Source organism: Triticum dicoccoides, chromosome 6A (assembly GCF_002162155.2).
Source record: "Triticum dicoccoides isolate Atlit2015 ecotype Zavitan chromosome 6A, WEW_v2.0, whole genome shotgun sequence".
NCBI classification, from domain to species: Eukaryota; Viridiplantae; Streptophyta; class Magnoliopsida; order Poales; family Poaceae; genus Triticum; species Triticum dicoccoides.
Window position 1 is genome coordinate 50,808,347 of NC_041390.1, and position 23,168 is coordinate 50,831,514.

General features: G+C 46.5%; 3 protein-coding genes and 1 pseudogene across 6 annotated transcripts; 2 read left to right on the plus strand and 2 right to left on the minus strand.

The window, feature by feature from the left end:
- Positions 1-305: 305 nt before the first annotated feature.
- LOC119314691 (ubiquitin thioesterase OTUB2-like) lies at positions 306-4,916 on the minus strand. Of its 3 annotated transcripts, XM_037589388.1 has the most exons (10): positions 4,643-4,916; positions 4,496-4,540; positions 3,701-3,835; positions 2,796-2,846; positions 2,227-2,364; positions 2,034-2,144; positions 1,433-1,491; positions 1,287-1,342; positions 1,106-1,209; positions 306-1,007 (listed from the first exon to the last, which is right to left on the minus strand). In XM_037589388.1, the coding sequence occupies exons 2-10, from the start codon at positions 4,511-4,513 to the stop codon at positions 675-677; spliced, it is 1,005 nt and encodes a 334-aa protein (XP_037445285.1). In that variant the 5' UTR covers positions 4,514-4,540; positions 4,643-4,916; the 3' UTR covers positions 306-674. The 3 variants fall into 3 exon arrangements, with proteins under 3 accessions (XP_037445285.1, XP_037445282.1, XP_037445284.1); XM_037589385.1 differs by having other exon boundaries at positions 4,496-4,916; XM_037589387.1 differs by lacking the exon at positions 1,287-1,342 and having other exon boundaries at positions 1,106-1,193; positions 4,496-4,916.
- Positions 4,917-6,972: 2,056 nt separating this feature from the next.
- Positions 6,973-10,361, plus strand: LOC119314692 (NADH-ubiquinone oxidoreductase 20.9 kDa subunit-like). Of its 2 annotated transcripts, XM_037589390.1 has the most exons (6): positions 6,973-7,224; positions 7,308-7,931; positions 8,073-8,192; positions 8,832-9,054; positions 9,166-9,266; positions 9,607-10,361. In XM_037589390.1, exons 1-2 carry the CDS (start codon positions 7,071-7,073, stop codon positions 7,460-7,462), a joined length of 309 nt encoding a protein of 102 aa, XP_037445287.1. In that variant the 5' UTR covers positions 6,973-7,070; the 3' UTR covers positions 7,463-7,931; positions 8,073-8,192; positions 8,832-9,054; positions 9,166-9,266; positions 9,607-10,361. The 2 variants fall into 2 exon arrangements, with proteins under 2 accessions (XP_037445287.1, XP_037445286.1); XM_037589389.1 differs by having other exon boundaries at positions 7,308-8,192.
- LOC119315615 lies at positions 8,108-15,711 on the plus strand (annotated as a pseudogene).
- Positions 10,640-20,829, minus strand: LOC119315616 (the record flags this gene model as incomplete). The annotated part of the gene is made up of 3 exons (XM_037590166.1): positions 10,640-11,141; positions 18,383-18,482; positions 19,728-20,829. Coding segments are annotated over 2 exons (1,155 nt in total), but the record flags the coding sequence as incomplete, so codon positions are not given.
- Positions 20,830-23,168: the final 2,339 nt, after the last annotated feature.

Consider the following 23,168-nt stretch of genomic DNA (forward strand, 5'->3'; position numbering starts at 1 on the left):
ATATGTCGACTGATCAATCCAGTGGCATCAGCAGTATGTATCTTTGCCAACACAAGAAAGAATGCACAAGTATCTCTGCTTCATTGCTGTATTCATTCATATGTAGGCAGCAGCCCCAACTCAACATTAACCTAGCAAAATCTGTTGAATTTTTGCATGTGAGACCTATTGGTTTGTATTGCCATCAGCAGCAGAACAACCCAACTTAACCCAGCCTTGTTTAAGTGACTAATATAAATGTGAAAACTAGGATAATGGCATCATCCACATTGCTGTAAACAAAATGGCAAGCCACCAAAGAGACATGTCCAAACAAGTGCAATATTTGTGTCTTCCATAACATACCCAAAAAATCAACCGATATCATGCCCATGTTCAAATTTCGAAAACACAATTAAGAAATTCGAATGTGATCACAGAATGCCAACAGAAGAAGAATGCACAAGTAACTATATGGTATACCTACCCCAACTTCATCGGTGCATCTACTCTACCACTAAACTCAGCAATACTCTCATTCAACTGCAACAGCCCAACTCAACTTTAATCCAGCGGAATCTGTTGACTTGAACTCTGATCAGCAGGATGTTCTCTCTAGAAAGTCTGTTGACTTGAACTCTGATCACCAGGATGTTTTCTCTGGGAAGCCTGATGACTTGAACTCTGACCACTCTCTAGAAAGTCTGTTGACTTGAACTCTGATCACCAGGATGTTTTCTCTGGGAAGCCTGATGACTTGAATTCTGACCACCAGGATGTTCTCTCTGGGAAGCCCGGTGACTTGAAACCTCAGCAGAAGGAGCGCATGGGTAGATGATGTCGTAGTGATCACCTGTGTACAGGAGGGTCACGCTCGGACGGGGAACTCCAGGACCAGTGTAGATATCTGGAGCATATCCTCGTTGGAGTGATTCCACTCTGAGGGGGACCTCAAGCGCTCTGGCCAAAGCCACCATCATAACATGGTCCGCGTACACACGAGCTGGAATGACGTGCTGCAAGCACCACTGTTTGTGCAACAACAAGTCAGGTGAAATGAGTGTCGTGTACCCAACAATGGAAATTCAGCACGAGGTAATGTAAGGGAGGAGATGCTGATACTGACAACTTCCAGACTGTAATTTCCTCCGGGCCCTTGTATAATCGGTTCATACACCTCCCTGTGCGAGCATATCTGGATAGCTACTAGTAATCTGAGGAAAACAAAAACTAACCAATAAAATGTGTCAGAAACATGAATTACGATGAACAGAAGGAAATATAACATCAAGGGTGTTTTTTCTCACTGTCTTGCGTCATATCATACGTGCTGAAGAACTTCAGAAGTTTCTCTTTACGGCGACTAAAAATGGCACATAGCATGTCAGTGAGATGGCATGCATTCAGCTACATTACTTTGATGGAATTTCAGAAAACCAAGAGAATCAAAAACCTGCTAGTTGATTCCGTTCTCTTCCATTTCATTACGTTCTCAATCAGCTCCTTAAATGCCTGAAAGAATCAGCAACTCAATTATTCACAGTTGATAATCATTACATACCATAGGTTACAATAATACATGCACAATATTGATCAATTGCAAGATATAAAGGAACACAGCTAAGACAGCTCCCTGAGAAGCTTCAGTCATTAAGCATATACTATAGCATAGTAACAGAACGAGAATGGTGAGGTGACTATACAATAATAACCAGCAGGTGTGCATTGTTGCAGTGCTCAAACAAGCATAAAATTATGTTATTTCCCTGTTATATTGCCGTTGTTCCTTTGCAAGTAAATTTCTCTTAAGGTCATTGTTACAATCGGGTTGTTAGCTTCACAATAAGCTTCAAATTTGAGTTTGTGCCAACATTGTGTAAAACTGTGACGGTATGCCACTACTGTTAAGCAATTGTGCATCTCCTGCAAATGACAAACAAAGATAGTGAGATGCCAGATGCTGCTTGAAGTGTAATGTAACCTGAATAGAATCATCATCCCTTGCAAGCATGTTTATACAAGAAAGAACAAGTATGGAGAAGGCGAGAACTTACTCTTCTGCTCCGGGAAAACTCAGAGTTACATTGAAGATTTGCACGTTGTGTAGACACTCTTCTAAGGAGACGGCGTTCCTCATGTGTGTCCTGCCTATCAATAACTTGCTCCTGTTGTACATTCGCAAAAAGAGAGAAAGTTAAATAACTAAACCTACATCCTATGATAAGGAAAAGAGGGGAGGACGATTACAAGGTACGAAAATATGAAGCTCCTGTAGAAACACTCCCCATCTCCAATGACCGGTCTACATTCTGAATAAGCATCAAGATGGTTCGCCTCGTCAGAAGTAAGCTTATAGTGCCTTCTGACTTCAGATATGCGAAGTGTCTGCAACAAACACACAAATATAAGAATTCCAATTATGCTGAGTTAAACATGGAAACAACATATCTAAAAATGTGATGGAAATTTTGTTTTTATTCAAATTTTCGGGTTTCCATGTTCTTTGGAAATGTTTGAAACCACTAGTATATAATCCCATCACTGATACTGATTGGTTGTTATTCAGTAAGAAAACAAGAAGATATCTATTAGCATGTGATAAACTTAACAAGAGTAAAAGTATGATTCAGGTCCCATCAGACTATCACAACCAAGAGTTAACATACAATTTAGTATTTATAAAAGAGAACATAATCCTTCTGAATAGTTGATTGTACAGGAACCACTAATCACAGTATCTTGTGATATAGGGCTTTGATCTTGATTTTTCTTGCACCTCCATTCTGTGCATGACATTAGGCAAAACGGAGACGAACCTGGTACTTCACATGTTCCGGCCATATTCCCCTTCCTTTTCTACAAAAATTCTATTTGACAGGAAATGAAGAAAACGAAGTTAAATATCATACATCCTGCCAGTCTTACAATTGTACAGAATCAACAAGAAGATCGAGTATTTCAAAAGAAGAAATAGGGGAATGAAAAACGAATGGAATTAACAAACAACCAGTCCCTTTTCCTTTTCCCGGTCAAAAAGGAAAAAAAATAATGTATAGCAAGACCACAAAACGTGTGCATCCAAAGCTTCTTTATTTTTGGCAACTATTTGCATGAAATTATATTCTGAGACTTCTGAACCAGTTCCAGGTACCAATGAACCAAATGGCGAAACCTCTCGACCAAATCCTAAAGTGCTCACCGATTTTGCATGTATTGGCAAATGATTTACAGGAATTATGCTCAGTTATGCAGTCTTGATCTAATGTCTAGATTAAAGATTCTGATAGCAGCATCTGTTTACAAAGGAAGCTCATACATTCAACTTCAGGCTCTGTTACCAAAATATTGCAGTAATCAGGACATGACCTCATGATTTCCCCACATTTTACAGACAACAGTTCCAACAAGATAGGCATTTGCTTCAAAATACAATGGCAGATTGTGGAAAGACCCACGAGCAACAAGGACGTGTGTACTGCTGCCAATATTTGCCCAAGATTCCTCATATGTGCTAGGATGCCACGTATCACTCTAACCAATATTTCATGCCTTGATTACACTAACAGGTCCTAAATTTAACATGAACAAACAGAAACCAAGAAAACAAAAAAATCCCAGTTCTACTTTCTATGCACAAAAAATAGGTAAGTGCAAGAATGCTCATATGGTCATACCACCCACGAATCACAAGTGAGAAGAGTGGACAAGATTCAGGCCATACCTTGCTCTTAAGCCGACTCGGGGCCGATTTCCCCTTTACTAGCAGTAGTTTGTCCAGCTTGGCGCCCTTTTTTGAGAAAAGTTTGTCCTGCTTGGGTCTCACCTTTCCCACAGTCTTTACTTGTGATAGTTTCTCCTGCTCAACGGAATTAGCATCAAGATCACACATTTCGGATTCGCAAAGGTGAAAGAAATAACAAGATTGAAATATTGAGTTATCCAAATCCTTTCTACTATTGCCAATTATTCATATGAATTGAGTTTTGAGGCTTCGGAGCCAGTTTCAGCCTTTCAGGCAACAGTTGACCAAAGGCAAAAGGATCCAGATAATGTACGTCAAGTTAAGTAATCCCGAGCAAAGATTCAGCTTAACTTCCCCTATAACGACATTCATCTACACTGGAAACTGATACATTTTGGCATCAAAATTTCTTGCCAAAATATGACAGCAACCACTCCCAAGACATTATCCCCACATCTTTCACTTGCAGCAAAAGTGCAAAACATGCTATCATACCAAATAGAAAAATCAATTAGCACAAGCCTGGACTGCTGCGAATAATCACAACAAGATCCTTGCCTACCTCTAAATTTGATAACGCACCGCAAGAAGAACTGAGTAATAATCAGGAAAAATGCCTAATCGTGAAACTGTCCCCAACATTTGCCTAAATCTGATTCCGTTTCTACTACTAGATCATCCCCAACCCCAAGATTTTAAGACTTAGAAATCACAATTCCACATTCCGAACAGAAAGACTGGCCAACAAATCGCGAGCAAGCAATAAGACCATACCTGTTCCTTCCTACACATCGCCCCTTCCGCGCGCAGCGAGTTGAACTGCTCAAGAGGAAACCAAGAAACGCTCAAGAACGCACTCCGGAGCGCTCCAAGAACTCCAAGAAACAACAGCAGCAGCACGTCGCAGAGGCCAATCATCACCTGCTGTCCCCATCGCGTGTTCTCCTTGTCGACGGCCGCCTGGACACCAGCTTGGGGTCGAGCCGTCGCGGAGCTCGGAGGAGAAGGGATGACCTTGGGCGGCAGCGTCCCCTCGCCCTTCCGGTCGACCCCCGCCGCGGCGGAGCTGGACCCGTCGGCGCCGCCTCCGGCCTGCTCGAGGTGGAGGGGCGTCGCGCGGGGAGGTGGCGGCGCAGCAGCGCCCGGGGCGCCATTGGAGGAGGCGCAAGGGCGCTCGTGGGCCGGTTCTTGGATGTGGTCGTCCTCGCCCGGTTGTGCTGCTCCTGAACCGGATGGTTCCATCGCGGTCGCGGCGGGAGAAACTTGGAGGGCTCTCGTGGCTATTCCGCTGAGTCGCGAGGGCGTGGAGAAGAAACGTGCGCAGGGTGCGGGATGGAAAAGGGGAGAAGGTCTCTCACGGCTATTTATTTGGAAAAACCCCGAGGGCGGTTTGGTCTATTAGAAATTTCTGTTTTGCACACAGGTCCCGTGGAAAATAAAATGCGTTAAAATAAGGAAAAATAAATATAGTTTCCGTGATCCAATATTTTGTGGCAATGAATTTAGTGGCCAGTGGATCACATGTAAATTCTACATATAACTAAAACAGATGATCTTTATTAACATATATCTCTCAACATAAACCATGTGGTCACAATATGTAAGGCCAACTCCAATGCGTTGACGCAAACAAACACGAAATTAGTCTGTTTTTTATCTGTGTGTATTGGCTACACACTAGTAGAGAAATGGCTAGGCACAGCTTTAGTTGATGGCGCGCCATTTCCAATCAACGTCACCACTATAGTGATGACGTTAGACTAAAAAAAAAACCTTCCCGCTTGCGTCGGAATTTTTCCGCACGCCATTTGTGTTATCTGTTTTTTTTCTTTTGGGGCTTTACTTTTATTATGACATGGCCTGTTAGGCCCACGCCAGTACTGGTCCATCTTCTATCACTACTCCTTTTTAGTAAAAAAAAACCTAGCCATTTCGATCCTCTTCTATTTCTCTCTGTGTGTGTGTGTGCGCGCGCGCCAACGCCACCGCCTTCACGTCCGGACCTCGTCGTCGGACCAAGACACACATCGCCACACCGTCGAAGAGGGGCACCTCAGTTGTAGGTCAGATCCCCTCCCCTGCGCCTCTTCTTCCTCTCCCTCGCACCTCCTTTGTCCATGGACGCCATGCTATCCGTGGATACAGTTGGTTTGTGTACAATATTAGTAGCTGTGCTACTGGATCTAGTAGTGTAGAATGTGATTATACTTAGTAGAATGCGATTTAATAGTGTACAATCCGATTTTATACTAGAATTTTTTTAGTGTTGAATATGCTTTAGTGTAGGATCGGATGATAGTCTTTTTGTGTTGATTTTATGCACTGCTCAAAGTATCGTCTAATATACCGATATATCAACCGGTTTATCGCTTATCGAGGTCAGACCGATAAGATAAGTGAATATCACTGTCATTTATCAGTCTGACCGATATATTGGTCTAACAACCGATATATCATTGATATTTGCCGATATTCACCGATAAATCTGTAGGACCTGACTGATTTAGCCCTTGATTGTTTTTTGGGTTGAGCTTTTATAGTCTGATACATAGTCGATGCCTTCTATTTATGTAGCTGGCTACTTCCGGTACATCTCAGGTTGCTTAAGGAATACAGACGACGTGGCTCTAACAAAGGTAACAAACCTTCTTCTCTAACAGAATATGTATATTTTGTTCTTTTTTTGCTATTCCCATTATTGTATTTTGTTTGTTTGTCAGATTGCCCAATGTGATGTGAGGTTCGACTTCAATGAGCTTACCAACGACAATGTAATCTTTGAGGCTCCTAGGGCCTCAATACTATGGAGCTCGAGAAAGGACCAAGAATGGGAAGAGATGGATGGGATCGTTTCCTCACCCATAGTCGTCTCGCTGGGGTGATCTAGCTTCTCCTTAAAAGTAAGAAGACCTAGGATTTTTATTATCTATCTCAACATGGATGAGGAGGAGGACCCAGATGATGTTGCAGTCTTAAAAAAATATACTTAGTGTAGAATCCGATGATATGTGAATTTAAAATGTTCCGTTTTTTGATAATTCCGCATGACATACTCATTTATCTTGGCAGGTCGAACTTCGTAACTTACAAAGAAGTTTTTTCTTTTTGAGGGGTGTCACTTACAAACAAGTTTTTTTTTTTTTGAGAAATACTTACAAAGAAGTAAGAAGTGTAAACAACCGGACCCGTCTTTCAGAACTTGGGCTGTAACAAGCCCGGCCCACAGCGCGCCCACTACTCTCTCTCACACCCACTGTGAGAACCCGAGAACCACACCGGACACACCTCCTCCCAGCGACCAAATCCGCCGCCGCCACCGGAAGGAAGGAAGAGAGCCCCGCGGCGCGCGATGAACACGGACATCACCGCGTCGGTGAAGCCGGAGTACCCGGTGGTGGACCGGAACCCTCCCTTCACCAAAGTCGTCGGCAACTTCTCCACGCTCGACTACCTCCGCCTCTCCACCATCTCCGCCGTCTCCGTCACCGTCGGCTACCTCTCCGGTACTCCCTCCTAGCTCCCCCCACGAGTCACGAATATCCTCTCCACAGAGGCTCAAATCGGCGTCCTCGGGCGGTGCTCGCAGGGATCAAGCCGGGGATCCGCGGGCCGTCGATGGTGACGGGGGGCCTCATCGGCGTCCTGGGCGGGTTCATGTACGCCTACCAGAACTCCGCCGGGAGCCTCATGGGGTTCTTCCCCAACGAGTCCGAGGTCGCGCGCTACAAGTACAAGCTGTAGTAGCAGGAGGCGCCATTTCTCCTCGCTTCGCTACCGCAAAAGTGTTACAGTACATCTTTTTTTCTTTCTATATCTAATCTCGTGTGAGCTGCACTTGCTGTGGGCAATGCGTGATCTTGGTTGAATAATTGTTGTACCTTGCTGCAAACTAGTGAGGAATTCATGATATGATTTTACTCGTCTTGTTATGACCGGATCATGATTTGATCGCCATTTTGGTAAACTTCTTGAATTGGGGAAATGTTGTGTTAACATGGATTTTAGTACTAGTTAACTCTCTATGCACGCATATTTTTCATACGATCTGGGAGATTGCGATATTCGATATATATTGCTTCTCACATTGTCTTCGATCGATCCGGTCAGCTGATTTTTTGTAGGTTTGGGCTTCCTTCGGTTTGTTCTGGCTGGCCTGGTTTTCTTTGTCCATGCTGCACAGTGAGGCGATACAGGGGAGGCGGTATCGAGGGTGAGGGGATTACATCTGCACTACTTCCCACTATTTCCTGCTGCTCCAGGCTTTCGTGCTACTTCCCCGGGGGTTTGGATTGCCCTCGGCGGGTGCTGCCCGTCGATTAACGTCGTCGGCTTCTCTTCCTCACCACTTTAGATCGGGTGGCTGGCTGCGCCATCGCTGGCATCGAGATGGGTGTTGAGCGAGTGATCGCTCTCAACGCGCCTCCCGTATTCGCCGATGCCAACAAGCCCAGCTCCCTCCGGCCACCAGCAGGTAGCACCTCGTGAATTATTTTCCCCTCTCTCAAAGAAGGTGTGCAAGGGGTTTCATATTCAACCTTAATGATCCTTAGTTTACATTAATATGATTAAAGCCTGTTGATGTAAATTACGAGCAAACTATTAGAGAGTTGACATCTGAGTTACAGAGTCAGAAGACCCCCATTTCGTACTGGTACACCTTATTATGGCTGAATCTCACCAATTCTAGCCACATTAGGGAGCATAATTTCAATGAAGCGTGCTTTTCACCATGTGTTATGAAAAGAACTTGAAAAATCAACTCTATAAATTGGTGTTGGCTATTTGTTTGGAGGGTCCGTAGAAGTTCTGCTTCTGACTACTTGGAGTTCGGCAGAAGTTGGTACAAGCAGATCCTTGAAACTGTGTCCAAGATTGGTTTCGAATCCTGCTCAGAAGCGACCACATGCATAATTGCTATTCTTTGTGCAGTGCGTATCAATAACAGTGCGGTGTAGCTATCTTATAATTTATCTTCTGTTTTTACGTTTGTTGATTTTGTTTGTGGCGTAGCAGGCCATATTATTAGTTTTACATTTCCTTTAGTTTCGAAATACATAGGTTCACTATTTTTTTTGTTGATGCAAAAATTCATATGTAATTGCTACCACAGGTTTGCTGCTGAAACAACAAGCAGCTGCAGCTGCTGCTAACATGCAAGCTGGAGGAGCACCTGGCATATTTGCTTACAATGATGAACAAACAAGGCAAATGACTACAGAAACAACTGCTGATGGAGATGTGGTTCTTGGAACCCCAGTTGCTTCTCCTGTTAGTTAATGGGGATGTGCATACTGATATCAGCCCTGAGAATGCTGTGTGGTCCAGGGACAGAGGTTTGCATTACTTCTGTCCTAGACTTGTGCTACCATCTTTCTTTGCACGGTCTTCTATTCATAATAAATGTGATCTACTGTGTGTTTCGAACTTAATTTTTGTGTCTGCAGAAGATCGAGCAAATGTGTTGATTACTTGGTTGAAGCATCTGCTGCAGAGGTTGGGGCGATCACCGCTACTTTAGCTGCTATAAAGGCGAGACAAGTTAAAGGTGAGATGGAGCATTTTACCAGATTGCTTTGCCTGTAATAACCAATATAGATTGATGTAGTTTCACAGAACATACAGAATTCTGTCGTCAGGTTGAGTTTTACTCATGAAAGTTGAACTGTTTTCATCCTGTTAGATTTCTTCGTTGCAAGTTCTAGGAATTTAGATATCTTTAGCCATGCATGCCAAAGCTTTCCAGAAGGTAACACTTGATGCAGTTCTGTTCCTACTATTCCTACCTGCCTAGATTGCCGCCGAGTAAACAGTATTCCTAAACACATGAATAAATATCGTTGGTCTCATGCATGGAATCCTGAACATTTTTTTATTTTGTAATGCAGAAGAAACAAATAGAGCAAGTTATTGAAGTCTGGAAGGATATGCTGACATTGTTGTTGCAACGAACAAGAAAATGATTTGCATCTGGAATTTCGAAATATCTGAAATTTGGAAATATATGGGCATACACCTTGAGGAGGTTCTGGAGCATGAGGGGTACGCCTGGTGACCCGCGGCAAGCAAATTTCGTCTCCCATATGCTCCATGTTCTATTGGTTATGGTCGGCTCTCTCCGTTTGCTTTGCAGACATCAACATTTCAGTCCCTAGATGGGACAAGAATGTGAGTGAGTTCTGTTCTGCTACCATTGCTATGTTACCTCCGGTCAAGAGTAGACTAAGAAAGCGCTGCTAGAAAGAGCACACTAGAAACCAATACCTACCTTGGCTCCAGGTGGCTGGATCTTTAGCGGATCAAACCATGAGAGGTTTATGGTAGATGAATCTTTAGTTGATCAACAAACGAAATAACCAGCGAAATTAGTGTTGCTTGGCATAACTGTTATATGGGGAGATTGACTGTTCCCCTTGTGTCTTGCTGCTTTTCAGCAACGTTATCATTAATTAATTTGTTCTCTCTCCACCCCACCCAGGGGCCTAGCTACATGATGTTGGTGAGGAACAGCAAAGAAATCTATGCATGGGGTTTATTTTGAATTTCTAGTGTCTTTGAGAACGATTAAACTTCTCGTTGTATGATGATCAGAAGCAGTAGAAGAGTTTATGGCTTTTCGACCAGCTTCTCTGCTGGTTGCTTCCTTCATGTTTGAGTTCTCTATATATGCAAGTTGAGCAATTATCAGTTGGCTGAGTCACCATTGTACATGCTCTGTAAAATTGTTTATTAAGTTTTGAAACAATGTTCATCTTATGATCTATATCCTCACTGTTTGTTAAAAAAGTGACTCAACAAAGACTTATTGTTTCTCATCTCAGACTAATTGATGCCACTCCTTGGGTGTTGTGCCATGCCATTTGTTCCTGCGACGCCCATTTGTTCCTTGGGTGTTTGTTAAAAAAGTGACTCAACAAATACTTCCAAGCAACTTCCAACCTTCTGGATGTATTTCCACTGGAACAATTCATGTCAGGACAGAGTACAAACTTGGGCATACTACAAATCACAAGGTGAAACTCTGCGTAGACAAACAAACAGATCAACGGAACTCACATCCTGGTACAAACAAGGGACGTATCTTCGTCTGGATTCGGTCACCTTCATGATCACCATCATCTTTTGAGAAACAAAATTTCAATCTAAGACAACAGCAACATGGGGCATATAACATCAGCAGAGATGTAAAGAAGTTGAAAACTCAACTGGAAGCAACACTAATCATTAACTCAAGCGAGTCACCGGTAATATCCAGCAAGTTCCTAAACGTCATACTTCACAACTGACCCGTACAGAGAGCCAATTTCTGAGTGGAGCACATCACAGACCCCTTGCATAGCAGCATACACAATGGAAGAATCTACACCACACAACCCATTTCTGCATCTCAGTCCCCAGAACGTAATCCTAAATACCTGCGGCCCTGCGGGACAATCAATCTCATCAGTCTAACCAATTTGTACAATTTATTCGTGGAAAAGCCACTAAAGTTATGTATCAGGATGACACAAACAGTAAACATTAACTTTGCTGCTACTGAGGAAATTGTGCGAAAAAATTCAGAAACTGAATCGTCTCAGCATTATTGGACAGAACCAACATTACAAACAGAGAGCAGCTATAGGAGAACTGTTAATAAAAAAGTATGTGTTACATCTTCAACTCTTGTTGCTGGCGTATTCTCAAGTTTTTGGCCACATCTGGTATTCTGGTCTCAGTAAAGGCTAAAAGATAAGTGTTTCAAATAACCCATTATAGGGAAATACTGGACATCCTAGCTTATCGAACCTTGTTATAATGGCATATGAGGGGCTCGTGGAGTAGCAAAGCCGAACCATCTCGTTTCTAGCTTATAGAAATGCTTTTCAGAAATAGATATGAGCTAGCCAGTCGCTAACAGACCAAATTTAGTTACACTTAGGCAGTAAACCTCAAGTGAGGGGTCCTGCATGATCCTACTAATACTCTCCTCCTTCAGACAAAATAGATGCCATCTTTATTTACTCTCCATAACATCAAAATACGTACTTCGACTATTTCTATAGCATCTCTAATATTCCCTCCATCCGGAAATACTTGTCGAAGAAATGGATAGAAATGGACGTATTTAGAACTAAAATACGTTTAGATACATCCATTTCTCCAACAAATATTTCTGGTCGGAGTATTTAACATGCTACTTAAAATGCAATTCATGACGAAAGCAATATTTATGTGTCACGCCTGCAGATCAATCTACAGCGGAGTGAAGAAATGCAGTTCAGAGTTCTGAACCTGCAACAACAACGACCTGGTCAACGGGTCCGGGCCAGGCCCACTGTCAGGGAAATGCGTGTGTGTGCCAGCTGTGGGCTTGGCTTACTTGTATGCGTGTGTGCGGACGCTGAGGGCATCGAGAATTGAATGAACCATTTCCTTCCTGTCATCTCTCTCTCTCGCTCGCTCGCTCTCACCTACCCTCATCCTTCCTCCTCTTCGATCCCCACTCCCCCTTTAAATCTTACGATCAGGTCGTGACAATCCTGTATTCAGAGCCCTAAAAATTTTCCCCGCCGCCACCGCTGCCATCTCTGCTCTCGATCGATCGGTAAAATCCACCGGGTCAGGTGCGAGCCACTCCGGTGAGCTTGCCCAAAATCCTGCTCGGGGTTCGATCTTGATCCCGAACGAGACCACGACACCTTCATCCAAGCCCTCGGCACAGACTCACCGCGTGCTCGACGCCATGTCGGAGACCACAGACAAGCTGCAGAGCTTGCTCGAAACCATCATCCGCTGCCTCGACGCGAATTAGAAAACCGCCGACAAGCGCCATCAAGCACAAATCTCCTACAACGCTCAGGCCGCCGCCGAGCTCAAGTTGCTCGCCAAGCAGATCGACCTCACGCAAGCAGATGTGGACGAGGCCCGCAAGTCCGCCCCGACGGTCGATCCCGCGGCGACCGCTCTTGGTGTCACATCCCCATCGGGCATCACAGCAACCGCGGACTCCTCTACGCCCCGACCACCGCCCCCGCCTCCACCCCCGCCAATCCGTCCTCCGCCGCTGCCACGCTACACGGATGGCGCGGCACAGCTGGCTTTCGCCCGACTCGTCAACCACGGACCACCGTTGCTCACTGCGCGGTCACCCTCATCGTCGGAGATCGATCGCCACGGCGACCATTGCATCAAGCCACCCAGGCATGATTTCCCAAGGTTTGACGGCGACGCTCCTCGCAGCTGTATCGAGTGCCACAGCACAGCTGGGTCACCACCGCGGCGCTGTACATGGATGGCCTGGCTGCGATGTGGCTCCAGGCCTATTGACAGACACACCCAGGGGTCACTTGGCAAACATTCAGAGCAGCACTGCAAGAGGAGTTTGGTCCGGAAGAGTTCGACGTTCAGATGCATCACTTTGTTCAGTTACGATAGACAGGCAGTGTCCAGGAATATCGACAGCAATTTGAGACAACAATGTACCACTTGCTTGCCTTGGACCCAACTCTGAGCTCCAAATTCTTCATATCCCAGTTCCTGATCGGCCTCAAGGACGAATTGAGATCGGGGGTTTGACTGCAGGCACCAACCAGCATAACTCGCGCCGCCGTGTTCGCCCATATTCAGGAGGAAGAGATTGAGAAGCAACGCACCGCACGTCTACGCATCGCACTGGTGGGACGGCCACCACCACCTGTACCACCAGCGGCCACAGTACCAGCTCATGCAGCAGCCGCGCCGCGGCAAGGGGGCGATGACTATGCACGAGAGCGCCAACTGCGCGAGTTCAAAAGGGCCAATGGCCTCTGTTTTCGCTGCGGGGACAAATATTCAAGAGAGCATCAGTGCAAACGCACCGGCCAAATCCTGATGATCGAGGTAGGCGACTTTGGGGAGATCCTGTCGGACGATACAGTCCACGCCCCACAGTTGCTCGATGCTCCTCAAGCACAAGAACCAGAATGCTGCTCGCTGTCGCAGCAGGCAATTTCGGGGGAGGAAACACCGTCAACGATTCGCCTCCGTGCCCAAGTCGGCGATCAGATCATGCTCCTCTTGGTTGATCCCGGGAGTACACACAGTTTCATCAGTGAAATTTTTCTCTCGCGCCTGAAAGTTCAGACAGAAAAACTTCCGTCGATGTCAGTACGGGTTACCAATGGGCAGAGGCTGTTATGCAATCAACTTGTGCGAGGATTGGAATGGCAAGTGCCCGGCCACACCTTCCACACTGATCTCCGAGTGCTACCGTTAATTGCCCTACGACGGCGTGCTGGGAATTGACTGGCTATCAGCTCACAGCCCCATGAATTGTCACTGGCGGCAGAAAACCATTTCATTTGAAACCGAGGGCAAACAAGTGCATCTGCAAGGGGTTCGTACATCCGATCTACCCCCATCGCAGAACTGGATGCTTATGAGTTGCACCAAATGGAAATAGCCAACGACATCTGGACCGCGACTTTGGTTACAGTGGAGAGAACTGACAACCTGAACCTGCACCTCCCAATATTCAGAAACTTCTGTCTAAATATGAAGATGTGTTCTCTGAACCAAAAACGCTGCCTCCCAAATGGCAGTACAATCGTGCGATCAACCTGGAGCCGGGCACAGCACCTATCAACACCAGGCCCTACCGCTACTCACCAGCCCAAAAGGATGAAATCGAAAAGCAAGTGCAGGACATGCTGCAATCTGGGGTCATCGCCCACAGCCTGAGCCCGTACGCCGCGCCGGTCCTGTTGGTCAAGAAGAAGGACGGTACTTGGCGCTTCTGTGTCGATTACCGGCGTCTGAACACAGCCACGGTCAAAAACAAATTCCCATGGCCAGTGGTGGACGAACTGCTCGACGAGCTGGGTGGGGCAGCATATTTCTCCAAGATCGACCTACATGCCGGCTATCATCAGATCCGCATGCGCGAGAAGGACGAAGAGAAGACGGCTTCCAAAACACACCATGGCCATTACTATTTCAGGGTGATGCCGTTCGGCCTCTGCAACGCGCCGGCCACATTCCAGTGTCTAATGAACTTGGTGTTCGGTCGCCACATTCGCAAATTCATCATCATCTTCCTCGATGACATTCTGGTCTTCAGTGTTGATTTACAGGAACATGAAGAACACCTGCGCACTGTCCTCGACCTCCTGCGGGCGCACCAGCTGTACGCCAAGGCCTCTAAATGCTCGTTCGCCCAGCAAAAGATCAAGTACCAGGGACACGTCATCTCCAAGGACGGCGTCGCCACCGATTCGAGCAAGACCAGCGCCATGAGTGCCTGGCCCGTGCCCACGACGCCCACGAAACTCCGCGGCTTCCTCGGCCTTACGGGCTATTACCGCAAGTTCGTGCCACACTATGGCATTATCGCGAAGCCCCTGACGCGCCTTCTCACGAAGAAAGGATTCCTATGGGACGACAAGGTCCAGACCGCGTTCGAGATGCTCAAGAAGGCGATGGTGAGCACGCCCGTGCTTGCGCTCCCAGACTTCAAGCGCTCATTCGCCATCGAGACCGACGCGTGCGACACCGGCATGGGCGCGGTGCTGGTTCAGGACGGCCACCCCGTCACGTACCTAAGCAAGGCGCTGGGCGTGCGGAACCAAAAGCTTTCTGCGTACGAGGAGTTTCTCGCCGTGATGATGGCGATCGACAAGTGGCGCCCTTACCTCCAGCGTGCACCGTTTGAGATCGTCACCGACCACAAGAGCTTGTATTCCTTGGGTGATCAGCAGCTCGTCACGGATCTCCAGCGCAAGGCCATGTCCAAGATGGTGGGCCTGCAGTTCACATTTCGCTACAAGAAGGGGCAGACAACGGCACAGCCTACGCGCTCTCCAGGGTGGGGCACCTACTGTCGCTGGACGCGCTCTCTGTGTGCCAGCCCCAGTGGTTGGAGGAGGTGGCAAATTCGTACGAGACGGACGCGGACGCACAGGAGCTCCTCGCCAAGCTTGCCCTCTGCAACACCGACGACCAAGACCGCACTCTGCAGCAAGGAGTGATCCGACAACGGGGGCAATTGTGGATCGGTGCCAACACCGCGCTCCAAACCAAGCTGATCGCCGCGCTGCACCACAGCGCGGTGGGAGGACACTCAGGCGCCACAGCCACCTACCAGCGTGTACGCAAGCTCTTCGCCTGGCCAGGCTTGAAGCGCGTCGTCGAAGATTTTTTTCAAGCAATGCAGCATTTGCCAGCACGAGCAAACCCACCCCGCGGGCAAGCTCCAACCGCTTCCGATTCCTCAAGAGCCATGGCAGGACATAACCATGGATTTCATCAAAGGGCTATCCAAGTCAGACGGCCACGACGTGATCATGGTGGTCGTCGATCGCCTCACCAAGTAGCTCATTTCGTACCCCTCCGGCACCCTTTCAACGCCGCTCAAGTCGCCCGCGCCTTCTGGGACAACATCATCAGACTCCACGACGTGTCGCACTCCATCGTCTCCGACCGCGACAAGATGTTCACCAGCGCGATGTGGCGGGAAATTCTCGCCGCTGCAGGCACCAAGCTATTGTACTCCACGACGTACCACCCCAGACCGATGGCCAGACGGGGTGCGTGAATAAGTGCTTGGAGATGTATCTCTGATGCGCCGTCCACGACACGCCCAAGCAATGGCGCTAGTGGCTCTCCACAGCAGAATTCTGGTACAACTCACACCACGCCTCGCTCAATGGCTCCCCATTCAAAGCTCTGTACGGGCAGGAACCCAACTTGGGTGGTCTTCCCACGGTCAGCACCACCATTCCCGCGGACGCGCCCCTCGACGAGATCGATTGGGCGACCCACACCGAGCTGCTTCGCGCCTAGCTCAAACGCGTCGAGGCGCGTTTCGAGAAGCATGCTGATCGTCACCGCGCCGAGCGCGCCTTCGACGTGGGCGAGCAGGTCCTCCTCAAGCTTCAACCCTACGCGCAATCCTCCGTCGCCAACCACCCATGCCGCAAGCTGGAATACAAGTTCTTCAGCCCGTCACTGTGACAGAGCGTGTCGACAACCTGGCGTACCATCTGCAATTACCTCCAGACAGCTGCATCCATCTGGTCTTCCACGTCTCCCAACTCAAGTCGTTCGTCCCCGACTATACCCGTCTTCGCTGAGCTGCCCAAGATACCAGACCTCACCTCCGCCGAGCGTGTTCCAGTGGCCATCCTGGACCATCGCATGATGAAGAAGCGGAACACTCCAGTGGTGCAAATACAAGTGCAATGGAACTCCATGCCGCCGTCAGCTGCTACCTGGGAGACTACACTGTCCTTTGGCAGCGCTACCCCGACGCACAACTCTAGGAAGATGAAGAAGCTGCTACTCGAGAGGGGGCAAATGTCACGTCTGCAGATCAATCTACAACGGACTGAAGAAATGCAGTTCAAAGTTCCGAACCTGCAACAACGACGACCTAGTTAGCGGGATCGGGCCAAGCCCACTGTTAGGGAAATGCGTGTGTGTGCCAGTTGTGGGCATGGCTTACTTGTATGCGTGTGTGTGTGTGGACGCTGAGGGCATCGAGAATTGAATGAACAATTTCCTTCCTGTCGTCTCTCTCCCCCGCTCGCTCTCACCTACCCTCGTCCTTCCTCCTCTTCGATCCCCTCTCCCCCTTCAGATCTTACGATCGGGTCGTGACATTATGGTAGAATCTAGCCATGCCATTTTGATCATGTGTTCAGTATAAAGTGTTAAACATCTAACGTGGCAGAAAGTGGAGAACATACACTGCCCACAGAGCATAGCTACATATACCTTGGACCAGACAAGATATGTTAGTGGATAGTGGCCAATTACATATGCAAATTAGATAGACGATGAGAGATGCTGATTGTTTAAGCAAACCGACCATCACAAGAATTATGATCCAATAAAATTTCAATAGCTGTAAGCAAAAAGATACTAATTGGTAATATAAAGTTTAAAGAAAGCATGTTCTACAAGTATTTTGGCAGTTATTAGTTCACTAGGTACCATAATGGTCCAAGATAAGCAGCAATGTGAAATGACAGTCATAAGCCAATTTAAACAAAGTGTGAAGCAAATGTTCATGTATTGTCAGTTATAAGTTACTTGCACAAAGGAAACAACATAAAAATAACACTATGACTTGATAGATGCATAACCCCAAAAAACTAACCAAAGGCATGTAGCGACGGGTAGTAAAACAAAAAGGAAATCAAATGCAGAGCACGAAAGAGGATGCATTTCATTATGCTAACATTTAACATATGCACATTATGCTAACATTTAACATATGCACAAAGCGGAAGGGTCCCAAGTCATCAGTTCATCTGAGGAGCCAGAGGGAGAAGAAACTACACTAACAGAAGGAACCAGCTGAGAATTAAGGTGGTAACTGAAAGCAAGGCAACTGGATGAACATCGAAGGCAAACATCCAATAGTGAGGGCGTACAACATCACAAAATAAAAGAGTAGGTGGGTGAAGGCATGTGAAAGGGAATATAGCGTTGCTGATGAATGCATGAAAGGATGAGGAAGCAGGGCCTGGAGGAAAGATAAAAAATGCAGCCTGCCATGAAAGCGGGATAGGAGGTGACCAAGCAGGAAACGTCTTAGTCCTCGCTTATAATTGTATACTTGAGAAATGGTAGTAAAAAGAAAAGCAATACATTAATAAAACAGTCCAGATACCTCAACATACATGGAGAAGATATGCTTACCTGCTCAATCAGTACACCACGACAGCATATCTAGCCAGATAATCATCTTATGTATTCTGCAAAAGACCAGCCCCATCGTGTCCACCACCAATGTCTGTTTCTACAAACATAAGAAGTAATCAAGTCAAGCAATCAATGACATTCCAACAAAAAACAAAATAGATACGAGGAGGCATCAACAATATGTTTAGATAAACTCACAGTAATTGTTTGGGAAACAATATCAGTTTTATACCAGATTAGGAATGGATAAACAAAACCAAGCCGACTGTCAAATTTAATGAATATTTCAAAAAAAGTATAAGCTGATTACTATCTTAAAAATGAAGCAGATGCACGCTCGAGACTATTAGCTGGTCAGAAGAGGCAAGTTATCAAGAATAATTAAGCTCATTGCACTGCACATCGGAATAAATAAAATATAGGCATACTAATAAATCCTAGCAATAAAAGTGAGCAAGACTATTCAAATTTAGATTATCTTCAAATAAATTTAGCCTTAAAAAATTAAATCATACTAGAAAACCATAGCAATAAAAGTGATCAAGACTATTCAGACTTAGATCATCTTAGAATAAATTTAGCCCCTGGTACAAATGGATTTGCTACTCGTGCTAGGGACTCTCCTTAAGTGATAAAATGAAAAGTTATTCAGCAATATGGGCTGAATTTAGTAGCGAGATTAACAAGGATAATAAATATTGAATGAAGGAAATAGGGTGAGCTTGAAGCTTCTAACTGTACCAATTTGAGCTACCTATTTGACATTTCAGTTGGTTCAAGCAAGTTTCTCAAGTAGTTGGCTTCAACCTCCACCTCCAACTACCATGTATCTTATTCTTATCTCAAGAAAAAACTGCTCTGTAGCTATGCACTAAAACTACCATTGTACAGTATATGTTAATAGGCATAGAACATTGAAACATAGTTCAACTTTAAATAAATCATTTGCCAATCTTGGCGTTCATTGTTTTGTTGTATAAACATTCATATAATGAACTTAATAAAGACAGTTTGTTAGTTCTGCCTTGAACCACAAGAATTGCAGAAATGAAGCTGACAGCTGCCTGGCTACAGAGCATAAAATAAATTAGATAACACTAACAAAAAAGTCAAGATCATAATTATTCATTAAAACGCCACCACACAAGAATCAGAACAGGAATATTACAAAAACAAAATCACTTAATGTAAAAAAGGCCATCAAGTAGTAAAGAAACAGGTGGTATGAGACACTACTTAAAATTGCTAACTTAAGGCAAAAGGATGTGAGCGAACTCCGCCAACCAATTATTGAACATTAACTTGGTTTTGTTAAACCCAATATGTGAAAGCATGATATTACCTGCAGTGTAGACACTTTCGAATGGGTGACAACCAAAAATGAAGTTGGCTTCAAAAAGTTTCTTGGACTGCAATGACTCGAGATGGACCATAAAGAAGACAGATGGTGTCCACAAGCACACCACATTATTGTCCTCATCAAACCCCAGTACCACAACGGGCATTTTCTCAGCTAAATTCATGGGAATTAGCTTGTCCAGTTCAATAGTTCTTCCTAGCACCCATGAAGCAACACCATGACAATCAGACTTCCTCTCCCATAATTGGGCAATGTAGTCCAACTGCAGCACACAGAAGAGACCAAGACCACCATCCTCTCCCTGCATCACACAGATATCATAACTTCCCTTGGCAACCAAATCCATTGGCATCCGTATCACAGCTAGGACCTGCCTCTCCAAATCAAACTCCAGCAATCCATCCAAATTCCCCAAAAGCAGCCAGTAAAGAGAATTCCGAACTAGCACAGCGGTCTTATCTGTAATAACCAGCGTGCGCACAGAAGCCTTGGATGGAAGCGGTGTCAAGACGACATCACCCCATACTCCGGTCTCTGACGAGTACACACATGCGAGAGCTTGTCTGTGTTGTTTGTCCTCGTAGTCTACCACTGTCAAGGCTACATGAAAGTGTTGGGCATCTCCGGCAGCACGAAGCACCGACCCACTGATCAGGGGGCGCCCCTCATCTCTCGCAAACCCAGGGGGGACGGCAATCCGGTGCTGGTCGGCGGTGACAGGATCCCACACCAGGATCTGTTTCCAAGACGCGTGGTAGACGAGTACCAGGCCATGGCGACATCCGAGGAGCACGACGCCGTCGAACTTCAAAGAGAAGCGCCCGGGCGGGACACGATTGGGGGGCTCCAGAGTAGGCACGAAGGAGAGCTCGCGAGTTCGAAAGCCTATGTGAAGGAGGCCGAGGAGGGGAGGGTTGCGGCGGTGGTGGAGGCGGAAGCGGCGGGCGAAGCGAGGGTCGGAGACGAGGAGGCGCCAGCGCCTGCAGACGAGAGAGGCGCGGGGGAGGGAGGATGGCTGTGGGGGGAGGCGGAGGAGGATCTCGGAGAGCAGGTCGTCATCGTCCAGCGGCGCCGCCGCCGGCGAGAGGGGGTGAGGGTGGCGGCGGCGGCTACTCATCTCGCCCTCCTCACTGCGGATGCGGGGATGTGGTGGAGTCGAAGCAGGAGGCAGGCAGCCCAAAGTTATACTGAAGAAATCACGGCCCAAAGTGCTAATTAGCTAGTCTCTTTTTTCAGAAAAAAGGAAGGTGTCTCTGTTGAAGAACAGCAGCCAATAGTGTTGGGGCTAATGAGGTTAACCAGGTGCTGAACACTTATTGTCAGGCTACGGGACAGAGAATCAACTACTCCAAATCCTCAATCTTCTTCAGTAAAGGAGTTCATGGGAGTGTAAGGGTGGAGATAAAATGTTTGTTAAATGTCCCCAATGAAACCCTAAATGAGAAATACCTTGGAATGCCTTCGGACATTGGAAATTCAAAGAACGGCGCCTTTAAGTACCTAAAGGACCGGTTATGGAGCAAAGTGCAAGGGTGGATTGCAAACACCATGTCATCGGCGGGTAAGGAGGTGCTAGTTAAAGTTGTTGCTCAAGCAGTGCCTGTCTTCTCTATGTCCTGCTTTAAACTTCCAATGGGCCTTTGTGAACACTTGAACATGTTGATAAGGAAGTTTTGGTGGGGAAGCAAAGAGGGCAAAAGAAAACCGCATTGGGTTTCTTGGCAAACAATGACACAACCTAAGGGAATGGGAGGTCTAGGATTCAAGGACTTTGAATTGTTCAATCTAGCTATGCTAGCTAGACAAGCTTGGAGATTGTTGCAGCACCCTAATACCTTATGTGCCAGAATCCTCAGAAGTATCTACTTTCCGCAGTCTGATATTTTAGAAGCTAATCTGGGTGGCCACCCTAGCCAAGTGTGGCGGGCTGTAGTTGATGGCAGAGATATACTGAGACAAGGATTGATCAGAAGGATCGGGAATGAAGAGACAACAAATATTTGGAGGGACAACTGGATCCCGAGGGAGGAGATGCCAAGACCATATGGGTGTTTGGTGACAAACCCACCAGGCAGAGTATCTGAGCTAATTGATCATACCTCGGCATCATGGGACCGAGCAAAAGTTGAAGCTACTTTCCTGCCGATGGACACCCGAAAAATCCTGGGTATACCACTATGCACCCGTAACATGCCTGATTTCTGGAGCTGGCACTTCGAGAAGCACGGGGTTTTTTCGGTCAAATCTGCATATCGCATGTTAGTCGCTACTAAGCAACGAAGAGAAGCTTGGCTGGATGGAAATCCCGGCTCATCAAGCTCCAATGATGAGGAAAGAGTATGGAAAACGCCTGTCCTGGCAAAGGTGAGAATGTTTTTGTGGCGTCTATCTAAGCATTCCCTGCCCACAAACGACGTACGAGCGCACCGACATATGACTGATTCGGCTAGGTGTGGCCTTTGCGGAGCGCCAGATTCTTGAAGGCACTCGCTACTGGAATGTGCAGCATCCAGATGCGTGTGGGCATTGACCGATGACAAGCTGGTGCATAAAATGATGACAGTTACAGAACCTACTGCAAAGTATTGGCTGTTTTCGTTAATGGAGGATCTGGAGCACGAGAAGTTTGTGCTGCTCTCTGTTTCTCTGTGGGCGATTTGGTCAGCTAGGAGGAAAGCTATACACGAAGGGGTTTTTCAGAGTCCACAATCTACCAAAGCTTTTATCAGCAGGTTTATGGACGATCTGGAGATAGTCTCAGCCCAACAGAAATTAGCACCGAATCGTGCCCATGCACCGGTTACCTCAGTACGCCCTAGAGCCAGGGCTCCACCTCCGGGGTTTGCAAAGATTCACGTTAATGCTGCTGTGAGGCATGAGCGAGGAGGAGCTGCAGCAGCCGTATGCAGAGATGATGGAGGAACCTACTTGGGAAGTTCGGCGCTCGTTATTCATGGCGTGAGCAATCCAACAATACTGGAGGCAGTGGCATGTAGGGAGGCGCTAGCCCTGGCGGAGGACATGAACCTGACAAATTGTTTGATTTCCAGCGATTGCAAGCAAGTGGTGTCCGATATCATGTCCGGAACACTAGGGGAGCATGGAGCGGTCATTGCTAAGATTAGGGCGAAAGCCGCGTTGCATAATTTCAAATTTATTTTCGAGGTCGTGTTGTTAATTATGAAGCACATAGTTTAGCTCGTTTTTCTCTTTCTCAGGGTCTAGGTCGCCACGTCTGGTTTGGCACCTCTCATGACCCGCGTTGTATCCCACATCATGTGGATTTCGGTGATGAATAAATGAATATTTCACCCCTCAAAAAAAAGGAAGGTGTCTCTGTTAATGTTCGATTTTTCGCAATTTATGGGGTTTTTCCAACAGATAAACCTGTAAAATCAAAAAATAATCACCAGTGGAAACATG

Bases quoted from the DNA above. Each gene is read 5' to 3' on its own strand.
- LOC119314691 (XM_037589385.1), bottom strand. From the start codon at position 4,639: ATGATTGGCCTCTGCGACGTGCTGCTGCTGTTGTTTCTTGGAGTTCTT. The intron at 2,145-2,226 runs GTAATCGTCCTC...AATGTACAACAG, and splicing joins GCTTCATATTTTCGTACCTT to GAGCAAGTTATTGATAGGCA. The intron at 1,492-2,033 runs GTAAGTTCTCGC...TGATTCTTTCAG, and splicing joins AGTTTTCCCGGAGCAGAAGA to GCATTTAAGGAGCTGATTGA.
- LOC119314692 (XM_037589389.1), top strand. From the start codon at position 7,071: ATGAACACGGACATCACCGCGTCGGTGAAGCCGGAGTACCCGGTGGTG. The intron at 7,225-7,307 runs GTACTCCCTCCT...CGGTGCTCGCAG, and splicing joins CACCGTCGGCTACCTCTCCG to GGATCAAGCCGGGGATCCGC.